This window comes from Sinocyclocheilus rhinocerous, unplaced genomic scaffold (assembly GCF_001515625.1).
Source record: "Sinocyclocheilus rhinocerous isolate Xijiao unplaced genomic scaffold, SAMN03320098_v1.1 scaffold1149, whole genome shotgun sequence".
NCBI classification, from domain to species: domain Eukaryota; kingdom Metazoa; phylum Chordata; class Actinopteri; order Cypriniformes; family Cyprinidae; genus Sinocyclocheilus; species Sinocyclocheilus rhinocerous.
In genome coordinates, this window is record NW_015664180.1 from 1,292,067 (window position 1) to 1,306,741 (window position 14,675).

Here is a 14,675-nt window from a genome sequence, read left to right on the forward strand (position 1 = left end):
TCATGTTCCCATTGTGCCTTGTCGTGTATTGATGTTGTAACCCGCTGTCGGTGAGTCTAGTCTGTTTGTGCCTCGTCAAATCTGTTCATGCCTAGTCAAGTCTGTTCATGTAAAGTCTGTTCATGTCAAGTCTTTGATTATTGTTTGGATCACCTGTAAATAAACTGCACTTGGGTTCTTCACTACACTCGCCTTCAGTGGACTGAATCGTTACATTCACATACTGGGAGTAAATCAGCTCATATGATCTGACCTGTGGTACTGAGCCTGAAGGAACTGGAACTCCTCTTTAATGCGGTCCAGAGTCTCCAGCACCGTGAACTTGAATGACTGTCCAGGCTGCAGAGGCACCTGAGGAGAGAGAGAGAGAGAGAGAAAGAGATGGCTTATTAATCAGTGAACAGCCATCGGTCTGTGCTGGAAGATTGGACTGCTTAAATTAATGTACCAAAAGTGACTCATTGAAATAAAATTGAAAAAGTGCTCCCACTGCATTATCTTTGCCCTTGGCCTCACTACAAACACATGCATTTTTGGTGAGGGAGGAGAGAAAATGTAAAAACAGCAGCACTTCTACGGGGTCGTGGTAACCCTCGTTTTGCAAAACGCTCTCACAAGATTTAACCCTAACTCTAGGTAGACACAAATGCGTTCCCAATCTCAGGAATTAAATAAGCAGCTATGAGCATTTCATGGAAACTGTACCAGAAATTCAAAATTAAATTGTAGTCACTCCAAAACTTCTATACATTCCCAGCACAATAAGTTCTACTTTATTAATAATTACAGAACACACATTTCCTTGGCAAACCACAAACTATAATAAAAATGAATAATAAGATGATATTATAAGAAGATAAAAATGAATTATTAGAAGATATATAAAAATGAATTATAAGAAACTAGTTGATCATGAATCATACAGCTCAACCATTGTAGTCTGATGGTTGAGCAATGAATCTTATGAGCCAGATCTTCATAGCAAATCAAAAACATACTGTCTGACCAGTGTACTGTAATTGCCTGAAAGAATGACTCTTCTGTGCTAGTTTTTTTTTTAGTGAATCAACCATACAGTGCAACCAGTATTTCTGTAATTTAGGGTAAACCAAATTTAGTGTAAACCAAAGCAAATGGCTAAGAGAGTCACATCACAGTAGCTGTTGTTTCCATCACCCTGTTTTTATGTGCATTTTGAAGTATTGCATCAAAAACGAGTGATCTAAATGCTGAATTAAAAAAAAAAAATCCTTTCGGTTGCAAAGAAGTTTTTACACTCGCTTTAGTGGTTTGCGAAAAAAGAGTTAATGCAAATAATGGAAATGCATTTGCCGAATAAATTCTGGCGTAGCGAACATTAAACTCGAGTGACTAATTGGCTGTTTCCGCTGATGGTGCCTTTCCGTATTTTTATTTTATTTAGTTACCAATACCACCGCTCGAACAACCTGCTGGAAACACCTAATTCGGATTTTTTTTTCTTTTTCTATTTTTGCAAACTTTGAAAAGATTTGCCTCACATTTGGATGGAAACCTAGCTAATGACAACATGTCAGATGTAGGACATCCAAATTTGCCTTAAATTACACACATTCATACTACACAGAACATAGTTTTTTAACAGTTACAAATTTCATTCTTATTCAAAAGTAGTATACCTACTTAGTAAACAATTTTGGAAACAGCTAAAGAGTTTAGTTTGATTCCTGAATGAATGAATGATTCTTCTGAGTGGTTCTTTTTAGTGAATCAAAAATAGTAATGAATCAATCAAAGAGATTATTGAAACAAGAGTGTGGTTCTTTCATTTCTGCTGATGCATTTTACCATACCCACAAATTTCAAATGGGCTCATCTATGAGCCTGCGTGCTCTAATCTGATCCAACTGTATTCATATCTACCTCTCCTCCTCATTAAGACCCAAGTCCTTTCCTTTGCTATTTTTAAACACGTTTCCCATTCTGTCAGCTGCTTCCTAAAATGGCCGCCTTTGTCCTGCGCTCCTCCGGGCTTCTAGTTTTCCCTCTGAAGCTCGGTGTCCAGCGACTGGCTGTAGATTGGCGGTTTCAGTAGGAGCTTAATTAGTCTAGACAAGCGAAATTCAATTAAATTTCAATTAGGCTAACGGTGGAGGTCAGACACTCGGTGAGCTTTCGAGTAATTAAGCTGCAGGCGCACAGCTGACTGGATGAGTTCAGTACACACACTGCCGTGTTTGTTTGTGGATAGAGGGGGGCAGTCATCATGTCCCTACTGACCCTCCTCATTCATTCAAACACGTGTGTGTGTGTGTGTGTGTGTACAGTAACTGTCCTGAAAGCAGCACACACCACACAGGGCCAGCGCTCACATGATCATGGTACATTTCCACAACAACACAAAATTATACAACTAGGAAACATCTCATAAAAATATTGTGTAGCCACAGAACAATTCCATGATTAAAGTCCATGTAAAGCAATATTAAATGCGTGTTCTTCTGAGTTTGTCACACCACAGAAAAATGTGTTATTAACCACCCAGCCAAATTTCAATGAAAAAAAAAAACACCAAGTAAATAAAATAAGGTATCAAAATCTCAAATGCAGGGGGTGTGTCCGCTGGCGGCACTGAAACCACTCCCACTCGTGGGAAAGCTGCCGTCTCTCTCAGCGGTCAAATACTTCTACAATCTGAATGGATGCTCCCTCTAGCAGCTTAATTTAAACAAGGAGACCGAGCTGTTTTGAAAATTATGGCAACCAGGTATATATGCATTTACGTGACGAAGGCATAGCTAGCTAGCAAACTGTAGGTAGGCTATTGCTACTCAAAACTAGCCCAATGGTGTTTCAAGGGGGGTTCCCCGGTAAAAATTTGCATTTTGCATTTTTCGGCAGGGTTCCTCCAGTTAAATTCGCATTCTGAATATCATGTTATTGGAGGCGCTTCAACCCGCGGACATCAAAAACAACCCGCGGCAACAGTGTTAAAGTAGTCCAGTTCCACGGGAAAACCGCAGACTTGGCAACACTGGCTGTTGTAACTAACGGTAATGACAGTAATTCGCGATTAAACGGGCAAACCACTGATGCTAATGCCCTCTAGTCATTAGGTGTGTTCGACATAAAGCAGCGCTGCGCAGAACAATCGTTGTATGACATCAATGTACCGCAAGAGCAGTTCAAAAGCATAAGGAGCCGTCTGCTCTAAAGCTCTCACTGTACTCTGATGTCACACATATTGATCGGTCTGCGCAGCGCTGCTTCAAGTCGAACACACCTCTTTTATAGTGTTAGGAGAGGGGCCATGCTCGGTAGCTATATTGCATCGAGACACAATTTTAGCAAAAAAATACTGAACACAATAATGGTGAAAAAAATACTGAACACAATAATGGTGAAAAAAAAACTGTTACAGAAAAAACTCCACAATTAAGTACTACATAGTTCACAGTCTTTGTAATATGTTTCAGCAATGCATTTCTAACAATTATGTGTTTAGAAACAATTCTCTGAATTGACTTAACACAAACTTTAACATTAGATTTTTACATTTTCTAAGGAAATGTGCAGTTTTCAGTGCAAATCCTACTACCATGAAGCCAGAGTGTTGTGGATGGGCATTGCTATGTGCAGAGCCGATCCTCCCTATACGCAAAATACGCAAGCTGCGTAGGGCCCCCGAAACACCAGGGGGCCCCCTTGCTCTCAAAGATGATTTAATTTGTTTCGTTTTTGAATTTGGCCAGCGGTTATGAAAACATGAATGATCATTTCTTTTAATGCAGTGCGCTGTTGCCCTTTCTACGTAAAAATCAGTCAAATCATGTAATGTGAATGTCATACAGTCTCTTGCTCGAGACAAAAAAAAAGAAAAAAGAGTTGAAAGCGTACCGAGCCATGGAAGAGACACTGTTTCTAAAGCACTTTCCGTGAGCGCGATTCGAGATTGAGTGAACACGGACAAAGACGTTTCATTCATTCATAACTCGTCGACCCTCCTACGCTTTGCATAGGACCCCCAGAAGTCTATAATCGGTACTGCAATTTACCTACATATTAGATGTTTTTAAAGCAACTTGTTAGATTCTATCTGTCATCTATCTTCTTGTCTGTCTGTCTGTCTGTCTTCCTATTGTTCTGTTGTTCTTTCTATCATTCTGTCTTTCTGTCACTCTGTCCATCCATCTATCCATCGTTCTGTCATCCATCATTCCATCCATCCATCCCGCGGCAACAGTGTTAAAGTAGTCCAGTTCCACGGGAAAACCGCAGACTTGGCAACACTGGCTGTTGTAACTAACGGTAATGACAGTAATTCGCGATTAAACGGGCAAACCACTGATGCTAATGCCCTCTAGTCATTAGGTGTGTTCGACATAAAGCAGCGCTGCGCAGAACAATCGTTGTATGACATCAATGTACCGCAAGAGCAGTTCAAAAGCATAAGGAGCCGTCTGCTCTAAAGCTCTCACTGTACTCTGATGTCACACATATTGATCGGTCTGCGCAGCGCTGCTTCAAGTCGAACACACCTCTTTTATAGTGTTAGGAGAGGGGCCATGCTCGGTAGCTATATTGCATCGAGACACAATTTTAGCAAAAAAATACTGAACACAATAATGGTGAAAAAAATACTGAACACAATAATGGTGAAAAAAATACTGAACACAATAATGGTGAAAAAAATACTGAACACAATAATGGTGAAAAAAATACTGAACACAATAATGGTGAAAAAAAAACTGTTACAGAAAAAACTCCACAATTAAGTACTACATAGTTCACAGTCTTTGTAATATGTTTCAGCAATGCATTTCTAACAATTATGTGTTTAGAAACAATTCTCTGAATTGACTTAACACAAACTTTAACATTAGATTTTTACATTTTCTAAGGAAATGTGCAGTTTTCAGTGCAAATCCTACTACCATGAAGCCAGAGTGTTGTGGATGGGCATTGCTATGTGCAGAGCCGATCCTCCCTATACGCAAAATACGCAAGCTGCGTAGGGCCCCCGAAACACCAGGGGGCCCCCTTGCTCTCAAAGATGATTTAATTTGTTTCGTTTTTGAATTTGGCCAGCGGTTATGAAAACATGAATGATCATTTCTTTTAATGCAGTGCGCTGTTGCCCTTTCTACGTAAAAATCAGTCAAATCATGTAATGTGAATGTTGTACAGTCTTGCTCTTGCTCTTCTAGGGTGTTGCTGTGCAGTTTAGAAGCTTCAACAAGCTGCAAAATTTGAGGTATCATTCATGTCTGCAGCACAAATGTTGCAGGATGGGTTTTGAACAATATCCTGGTTTCTATTACAGATTTGCGCAAAACCAGTTCCATTAATCAATGTTATGCGATGAAAAAAATTTTACGCAATAAATTAAGGTGACGCTGGTAGGTTTACGTATATTGCAGCCACTGCACCAGCCATTATTTTTAATCAAAGGAGACGTAGGCGTGTTTTTTTTTTTTTGCGATGCAGTGCAGAGAGCCACTTCTGGGACGTGCCACAGCGCAAGCTGGTATAAACACAAGCATTGACTAGAGTGGCTGCGATCAGCTCCGGTGGTCATGTCGGAGCCATAATGCGCCGCAGCCGTTTGCAGTGTAAATAAGGGGTTATCCGAGCATTAATGGCAAGGAAAGCCCCTTACACTTGAGAACGGCCACCTACAAAGTGTTTCTTGGAGGTTATAGTACATTAAAGAATGATCATAATTTATAATCATTTATGCATTTAGCAGACGCTTTTATCCAAAGCAACTTACAGTGCATTCAGACTATACATTTTTTACCAGTATGATCATGTGACTTATGTACGCCAGGTGACCTGTAAATGCGGAAAAACTGTTTCCATTGCAGTTTCGTGAAATGTTCCTTTTTCGAATTGCCTGAAAAACCACCTCATGCGAACGTAATTTTTTTTTTGTATAATAATGTTTTTGCGAAATTCACATATTTCCATTGGACGTATTTTCAATTCGCAATTTCAATTAGCACAATTAGAACAGTAATGGAAAGGCGGCTAATTGTAATGTTAAGTAGAAGGAAAAGTAATTAGCACTGCATATAATCAAGAGATAAAGCATTGTTTATTGCTTTAGATGAGTTCAGAAAAAAATATTTGTTGGACTGTATTAAAACGAAGGGCTCTGCAACATACAGTACAAACATGCGTGCAAAACTCACACATGCAAATAAACAAGGAGGAAACCTGGGTAAGAGCGTCTGTTTAGACACAACAGTGTGTGTCAGACAGAAGGAGGGGGAATCCTGAAATCCAAAACTTATCCAGTTAATCTGGATGGAGGGGGACGAGGCAGACAGTAAGCCATGTGGGACAGCGGCTAGTCAATCACAATTTAGACAAGCTGCAGCAGGCTAGCCTAGAATTACTGGAGATTATCTTCTGAGGGAGGTCAAAGGGGGAGAGAGAGACGAGCTGATCCCATAACAATGGTGGGAAATGAAATCTCTCCCAATCCCCCACTCTGATCATCTCATATATCACTGCTGGAGTTGCTATTTTGGACACAGTGACTTAAATCGGTTTGAAGGAGGAGAGAGAGAGACGTCGAAAGAGGAGCGCCGTCAGCTTCCGAGACGACTGCGGAGCTGTTTTCCCGCTCGCATCCTCGCAGACAGGCTGGGATAGAGACATCCATTAAATAATCATCCGCTGGTGAAATATTTAGTGCAAAAAGGCGCACGAATAGATAAGGATCACCAATGAGTGGGAGGAAGAGAAGTGTCAGAGTGATCTCGGGGGGGGGGCGGGATCTGGGCGAATGTGTGAGTGTGTGTGATCTCGCTCTCTAAAAACCCAGCTTTCCTTCCTGCCCAGTCCTGCAAGACCTTGTCTCCACAAACTCCTAAGATACAACCGGTTTGAGGTGCTTGAGTTTAGCAGGTACCTTGAACTGGGTGTCACACCCTCATTAAATAATCTGAGAGAAAGTCCTTCCATTTTTGCCAATAATTTCTGAGGCTTTTACCCAATCTTAAACCCCACTGAATGCGGAGACGTCGGATGGCTGCTTGGACTATCTTGGCGACTTACTGACAATGTGGCCCTGGAGTAGCTTGCTTTGTGAGGCCGAGCAAAAGCAATCGCCATCCAATACTGGATTAGGAACTGTGGATTGGCAGGCAGAGAAAACAGCTTTTATGCTTTACGGAGTAAATCAGCAATAGTTTGAGCCTAAAGGAAGAAAGAAAGAAGGTCCTCATGTGTTTCTGACCAACACAGAAGAGTGATAATAAAACAGTGTGAAGATATGAAACCTGCAACCAAGTTTAACATCCAAATGTGGCCAGAATAAAAAGATTTATTAAAACAATACGGCCGTAAGTAACAATGAGCAAAGGAGAGCACACCAGCTGAAACTATCAGCTCATTAAAAGAGCATATGCATAAGAATTTTGTGGCCAGAAATTTGGCTACGATTTACACTTGGCCACCACATCAGTGCAACAGAAAGTTGGCATTCACTCTCAGACACACATGCACGCAATAACACACTAAAAAACATGTATGAATATGGTACAATTCATGCTTTGTATAAAAAATAACAGAGAATCAAGTCTTTGCCATTAATTAATAATCAAAGCAGTTATAATCATCTGTGATTAAAGGGTTAGTTCACCCAAAAATGAAAATTAGCCCATAAATTACTCACCCTCAAGTTATCCTAGGTGTATTCTTCTTTCAGACGAATCCAGTCGGAGTTATATTAAAAATTGTCTTTGATCTTTCAAGCCGTTTAATGCCACTCAGTGGGTGTTGCATGCTTCAGTCCAAAAGCAGTTAAATAAAATGTGCCCATCTATAAAAAAAAAGTGTCTCACACGGCTCCGAGGGGGTGAACAAAGGCCTTCTGTAGCGAATCGATGCGTTTTTGTAAGAAAAATATCCATATTCAAAACGTAATAATCACTTTAATGTAGTTTGCGCTCACTGTTGTAAACGGAAGCAGGCAGACTCACTGCTCTGATTGCGCACAATGGATCTGCAACTAAATAATAGCTTTTAATCTTTTACATCTGCCTTAAAGGGTTAGGTCACCCAAAACTGAAAATTAGCCCATAAATTACTCACCCTCGAGGCATCCTGGGTGTATATGACTTTCTTCTTTCAGACGAATCCAGTCGGAGTTATATTAAAAATTGTCTTTGATCTTTCAAGCTGTTTAATGCCACTCAGTGGGTGTTGCATGCATCAGTCCAAAAGCAGTTAAATAAAATGTGCCCATCTATAAAAAAAAAGTGTCTCACACGGCTCCGGGGGGTGAACAAAGGCTTCCCTGTAGCGAATCGATGCGTTTTTGTAAGAAAAATATCCATATTCAAAACGTAATAATCACTTTAATGTAGTTTGCGCTCACTGTTGTAAAGGGAAGCAGTTCCGGGAGCATGACGTATGAGGTCAGCGCAGCGTATGCGCTGGTGAGTCTCGTGAAAACCAACGTTTGTTAACAGGAGCAAAGGAAGCAAAGTTTCCTTACTTTAGCAAAGGAAAACCAGTTTCCTCTTGGCTTATATCGAAATCCTCTGACATTCTTCTTTACAAATCCTCGTTTTGTACTTCTAATTAGTGACCGTTGTTTTGTTTTGCTCTCTCCCCTGCGCTTCCGCGTGCGTCACTTCTGAGCAGCGCATGCGTAGCGCCAACCTCATACGTCATCAGCCCGGAACTGCTTTCCTTTACAACAGTGAGCGCAAGCTACATTAAAGTGATTATTATGTTTTGAATATGGATATTTTTTAATGGTTATAAGGGATCCGAATACATTCCTCACAATTACCGTCCCTAGTAATCATATAAAAATTAGGCAGCAATGAAAAAACCCTTAAACTACATTTAACACAAATTTCCAGCATTCAAGTAACTTGCCTGTCAACACCACAAGCAAAAATCGTTTGAAATGTGACATATTTTAATGTATACCTCTAAATACAGCTATATTGAACATGATTTTCTCTATATGCCATCTTCACCATTAGACCATGAGCTCAGTATCCATATAAATATTCACATCCTGGCACAACACACACCAGCACCTGCCTACAAAACACCCATAAATCCACACAGTGCAAACACAGGTACTATTAGCGATAGTGCAAACACACTGATGCCTCATGTGCTACGTGCACTCACACACTCATATTACAGCCTCTTATTTGTATCGGGTTCTCAAACTACTTGTCATGTCCAACAGAGATTTCACATTTCTCACACCTCGCACATGACATCTGTGGACTTCTCACCCTTAAACGTTAACTGAACACTGGCATTACCATCTAGACTCTCCATCTTCACGTTTAAAAACAATGTGTTAAGTGCATTTGATCAACCTTGGAAGTTTGCGTCCTGTAACAGTCAAAAACCGAAGGTGTGGCTGCAGCAGATTATGAGCTTTCCCTGCCCGGCTTTTTTTTATTGTTATTGTTTTTGGCTCAGAAGCACGGAGCGCTGTAAACCTTCTCTCATTCCACCTTCCAATCCCCCTGCTTCAGATAACACTAACCACAAAAATCCAGTGGAACCAATTACCAGTCCTCCCGATGCAGTATACCTTGCAAATCAGGCCTTAACCCTTTCGATAGGCAGGTACTGCAGACTCCGACACACTCTTTTCACACCGACAGGCTACCTCTGATTTGCACTGGATGATGTTGAATTGTCAAACTAAACTACTGATGGGCCAATCTGACTGGAAAAACATTGCCTGAAGCATGCTGAGACATTGAGATTTACATTGCTTGAAGAAAATGCAATACTAGGGTAGTTTCCAGGGAGTTGCTATGAGATTGCTTAAGGAATTCTAAGTGTTTTATAGGTTCCAAATAAAGGGGGGTTTTGCAGTAATGCCATAGAAGAACCATTTTTGGTTCCCCAAAGAACCTTACAGTAAACGTTTCTTAAAAGAGCCATTTTATTTTTTAGTGTGAAGAACATTTGAATAATCTAAAGAACATTTTTCGACTATAACTAACCTTTCTATGAATGTTGAAGGTTCTTTTTTGAACCATAGATGCACATAAAGAGGTTTTATTTTTAAGATTAAGTATGAGCAAATGTGGTCAGTGTATTGACATATAGTGCAACTGCACTGACGGCGACCCGAGTTCGATTCCCGTCTCGAGGTCCTTTGCCGATCCCACACCCCTCTCTCCTCCCAGTAATTTCCTGTCGTCTCTCTACTGTCTCCTATCTGCATTAAAAGCCCATAAAAATTACTTAAAAAAAAAAGTAACAGTGATGCTTGGGTTAACGAGATCCGCTAATAAAAAAAGCTGTTCTGACCATCTGTGGATTTGTGTTTTCTGAGAACACGCCTAAGTTTACTTCACTATAGTACAATTAAATCCTAATATAATCATGACAAACTATATATCATTGGAAAGGTAGATATTTTACTGTTATATCTTGTTACAAATTTTGTAGGAACAGTAATAGATTAATTTATGACAAGAGTGCACCAAGAGTCTATGACAAATCTACATCATAACAGGAGTTCTGACCTTTGTCACAAAAAGTCTTTATTTCGTTGCCTTTTTCCCAATCTCATGTTTTAGTAATCATCATAAGTTATATACCATTTGAAAGCTTAAAAATCTCACAATTTATACTTCTTTACATTTCGTTTTCATAGAAATGGTATTTCAAAATCTTTTAGCGGTCTCCTCCCCCTTAGCAGGGGGTGTCATATTACAAAATGTATTGCAGTCTTTTAGAATCAAATTTTTTTATAATCTTGACAAAATACATTTAGTCTATTTTGATATAGATGTAATATTGAGAGAGAAATTGATAGATTTGTGACAGAAATGCATAAAAACATTCAATGGAGTTTGGGTGGCACCCGGTGGCTGTTTTTGGTATAACGCCTAAACAAAATTGCATATGAACCTCAATTTTTTTTATATCAACTTCAAATTTGGAACACAACTTATGGAGACATGTGGCTTTAATTTTATAGCAATTTTGCTTGTTTAACTTTTTTTTTTAAATATATTTATTTTATATAAAAATAAAATAAAAATAGTACAATACATTTTCTTTACAGTAAATTTAAACTTCTATAACTTTTTAATACTTTCAGTTTATTAAATGATTTCACTTCTATAATAATCTGCTAATTGTCTTCTTTAAAAAGAGACCAACCTTAGGTCTGTATTCAAAAGCGTTCATGAATTATAATATTTTAAGTTTGGACAGTGCACTTTCTCGTGAATTTTCAAAAATGGGGATGACAGTTAAGGGGTTAAAAGTTACAGAACAAGAAAAGGTGTGAGCAAAAAAGGCAATGTTTATGCTTGGTTACACACAGAGACCTTTCTCACACCTTTTTACTAGTGCAGGTCATGTTTCACAGGCCATGAGGGTAAAAATAAAACCTGGCTGCAGATTTCACTAGTCCTTTGGAGTTTGTTCATTGTATCGTTATAAATTACATTTGATCACTCTGACTGGGAAGCTCAGGACATGATTGTATATTTGTTTAAAGAATGTTACAGGAATACGAAAAAAAAGATCTGTATAAGAATTTGTGTTACATTTTTAAAAATGTATTGACAGTTATGCACTTACGGGTGAATCTTTACTAAAGAAATGTCATAATTCACCACCATATTGAAAGAAAATATGTATATATAATCTTTTTTATGCAAAATATTGCCAAAGTCTATGCTTGTATTTTAGTTTCTAAAATTAATTAATAAATAAATAACTAATATTAATAATAATAATAAAATCAGCTGATTCAAATGCAAAAATGGTCCTAAAATTTTCCTTATGCAAAACCTATTTTCTTTTTTTTTTAACTCGATTTTATGGGGAAATATGACACATTCTGGACATTTCATGATCGTAAGGGTGAATCTCATAAAACCTCTTAAAGAACCTTTCTTTCCTTAATAAAGACATCCAATGGCCTCTTTGCTGAGGTCTAAAAAGGTGGGGGAGAAGGTTAAATGCACTTTCTAAATTTTAATCTAAAGATGAATGAAAAAATCACATGAAAACCATGAGGAGAAAAAAATGTATATCATGGAAAAATGCAAAAACTGTCCTAAAAAGTACTTTATGCCAAATCTATATCCCTATTTTTTTTCTTCCGATTTTAAGGTGAAATATGTCTCATTCTTGACAGTTTTTGTGAAATTCACCCTTACAATAGAAGTCTGTGGGGCAAGTGCACTACATGCACGTTAAATCAGTCTCAAGGGACCTTTCATTCATTCATGAACACATCTGATGCCTTGCGTTGTCGTATATAACAAGTTTAGGCTTGTACACCGAGCCACACTTAAAAACAGGCTGCGATGTACAGTAGATTCTTCAGATTCTAGAAACATCAATAAACCAAAGACGGGTCACAGATAACAAATAAACTTCCCACAGTGAGCCCTAACCAACCCCACCCACATATATATACACATCTAAACCACTCTAGATTTGCCCAAACGCACTGCCATCTATTAGAGGGGGCGTTGAGAAAGGTTTATTACACAAACTAATACAGACACACATTGTGTTTGTTTCCTCCCACACAACTTTCTATCAACTGGCTCTTGAGGACACCTGGGTGAAGATGAATATGCGTACGTGCAACTGAAAGTCTGAAGAGACGTCTCTCTTACACCCAATCGCTTCATCTGTCCCATTTGTCGAGGATGTGGGAGAACGAGAGAGAGTAGCACTTACCGGGTGTCTACCCTGCGGGTACATGGTCACCGGAGGGATGCCGGCTATCGGTTTGACGGCCAACGCGCTAACCCTCCGTACTCCTGCGTCCCCCCTAAACCAGGGGACAGAGCCCCGGACCGAGCTCGGGAACCCGGCTCTGTTCTTTCCGAGCCGCAGAAGGCTGTCAGTGCATCCGACGAGGGGGTCTTCCAAAAACAGATCCCCGTACTCACACTTGGACTTGATTTCCCCCCAGAATTCCCTGACGTCCCGCTCCGTTACTGTCCGGCTCTCAGTCCGACAGATCAGGAGAGCAGGAGGAGCAGGGACTTCCAAAGAATCACGTCCAGCTGTCCCCGGTCTTGTCCTTCTGCAAATGTCCCCAACAAGCTACAAAAACAAACACGTATCTCCATTCGAGTCTTCCAACCTTGTAACAGTACCTCAAAACTACAGGGCTTCTTTGCTGAGGTCTAAAAAGGCAAGGAGAAGGAGGAACGGGCTTTGTTTTTAATCTAAATCTAGAGAGGAAGAAAAAAACACACAGGAAAGCAGGAAAGAACAGCAGGTCACTGGAAGATCCAGCAGGCTTTTCAGCAGCGAGCCCTGGACTGTAATATATTGTGCCTGTTGGCTTCAACACAAACACGACAGCCTGCTCAAGCTGCACTTAAGGTGGACCGGGCGAGATAGATAGAGGATAGATAGACGGAGGGATAGAGACAGAAATAGACACCAATACATGCGTACAACCAATGATGCATGATTTCTTGTTGTCGTTGCATTGAATGGCCGATAGATTCATATCACCATACAGACCTATAGGGAAAATAAACATGAATTAGATATCTTTCTCAGAGGGCAAACTGAGACATTTGCTTATATTTTTGACTGAAATAAAAACACCCCTCTTACCACAGTAATCTCTGGTGTGTCGTTTCTAGATCAGATCTCAACAAATGTCTCAAACTGTGCTCAGATCTTTTAATATACACTCAAATAATTCTCATCATATTTTTCAAAGACTTAATTATCTGAGCCATATTTATTTTAGAGAATATAATCTTGATTATACATTAAAACATTATAGTTTAAAACGATACAAAATAGGACATATGTAAACTGTATTGCTATATTATATTACAATACACATATATTACACACATATACCTATATGTTTTTATATAAAATTATATTACTAATTATACTGTTTAAATTATATAAAATTAGAAGTATATATCCCCTCTATATATATTGCACACACATACAGTATATCTATACATACTCAAAAATAGAATATTATAAATTATACATTTAGTTGCAAATTCTTTATATTTAAAGAATCATTTACTTAAATACTTGCTTATTATTTACTTTACTTACTGTATGTCAACAGTTGTCTCATTTGTCTCAATTTACTTTTCCTAAGGAATTCTGGAAGAAATAGCGGAGACAAAATTCATACTTCAATGAAGCATAACTGAAATCACAAATAAGTCTCCTGAGCTTTGAAAGAGCAACCTCTGAGCAATTAAATTTGCCTCAGGGGAGAAACAAATCAGAAAATAAGGGATGTAGAAAAGAGAGAGAGAGCGAGAGAGATGAGGAATGATTCAATTTGCCAGCAATTCCGTGAAAGCACCATGTGTGTCCAACCCCATATTTGCACGTTCGCCTCTGACAGACAAGCATTTATCTGCCCTTTGAGAAATAAACTGGCAAATTTAGTTGTGACTGCAACACTTACAACCTTGATTTATCCAGAGCATGTTCACGTCTCTTGTTTGTGTGTCTGAAAAACACATCAGCAAATTTCAGTCATTTTAATAACCCAGTCATCACTACCAGTTTCGTCCTCATCTCTTCATCATTCTCTTGTTCTCCTCATCCCTCTGTCTGCAACACCTCTCTGGTCAGGGATTGCCCTAATCGCCGTTATCTAATTGCGTGGATTAGACAGGTAATTATTCACACGACTCTCTTCCTTCAACCTCTTACTG

General features: G+C 39.1%; 1 protein-coding gene across 1 annotated transcript in view; it reads right to left on the minus strand.

The window, feature by feature from the left end:
* LOC107729670 (transducin-like enhancer protein 4) overlaps nt 1-13,326 on the minus strand; it is a 53,728-nt gene extending 40,402 nt beyond the window's left edge. Inside the window, exons 1-2 of the mRNA XM_016540319.1 lie at nt 12,694-13,326; nt 254-351 (exon numbers count right to left, since the gene is read on the minus strand). Coding sequence (XP_016395805.1) covers nt 254-351; nt 12,694-12,717 — 122 coding nt within the window. The 5' untranslated portion in view covers nt 12,718-13,326. The remainder of the gene's footprint in view (nt 1-253; nt 352-12,693) is intronic.
* Nucleotides 13,327-14,675: the final 1,349 nt, after the last annotated feature.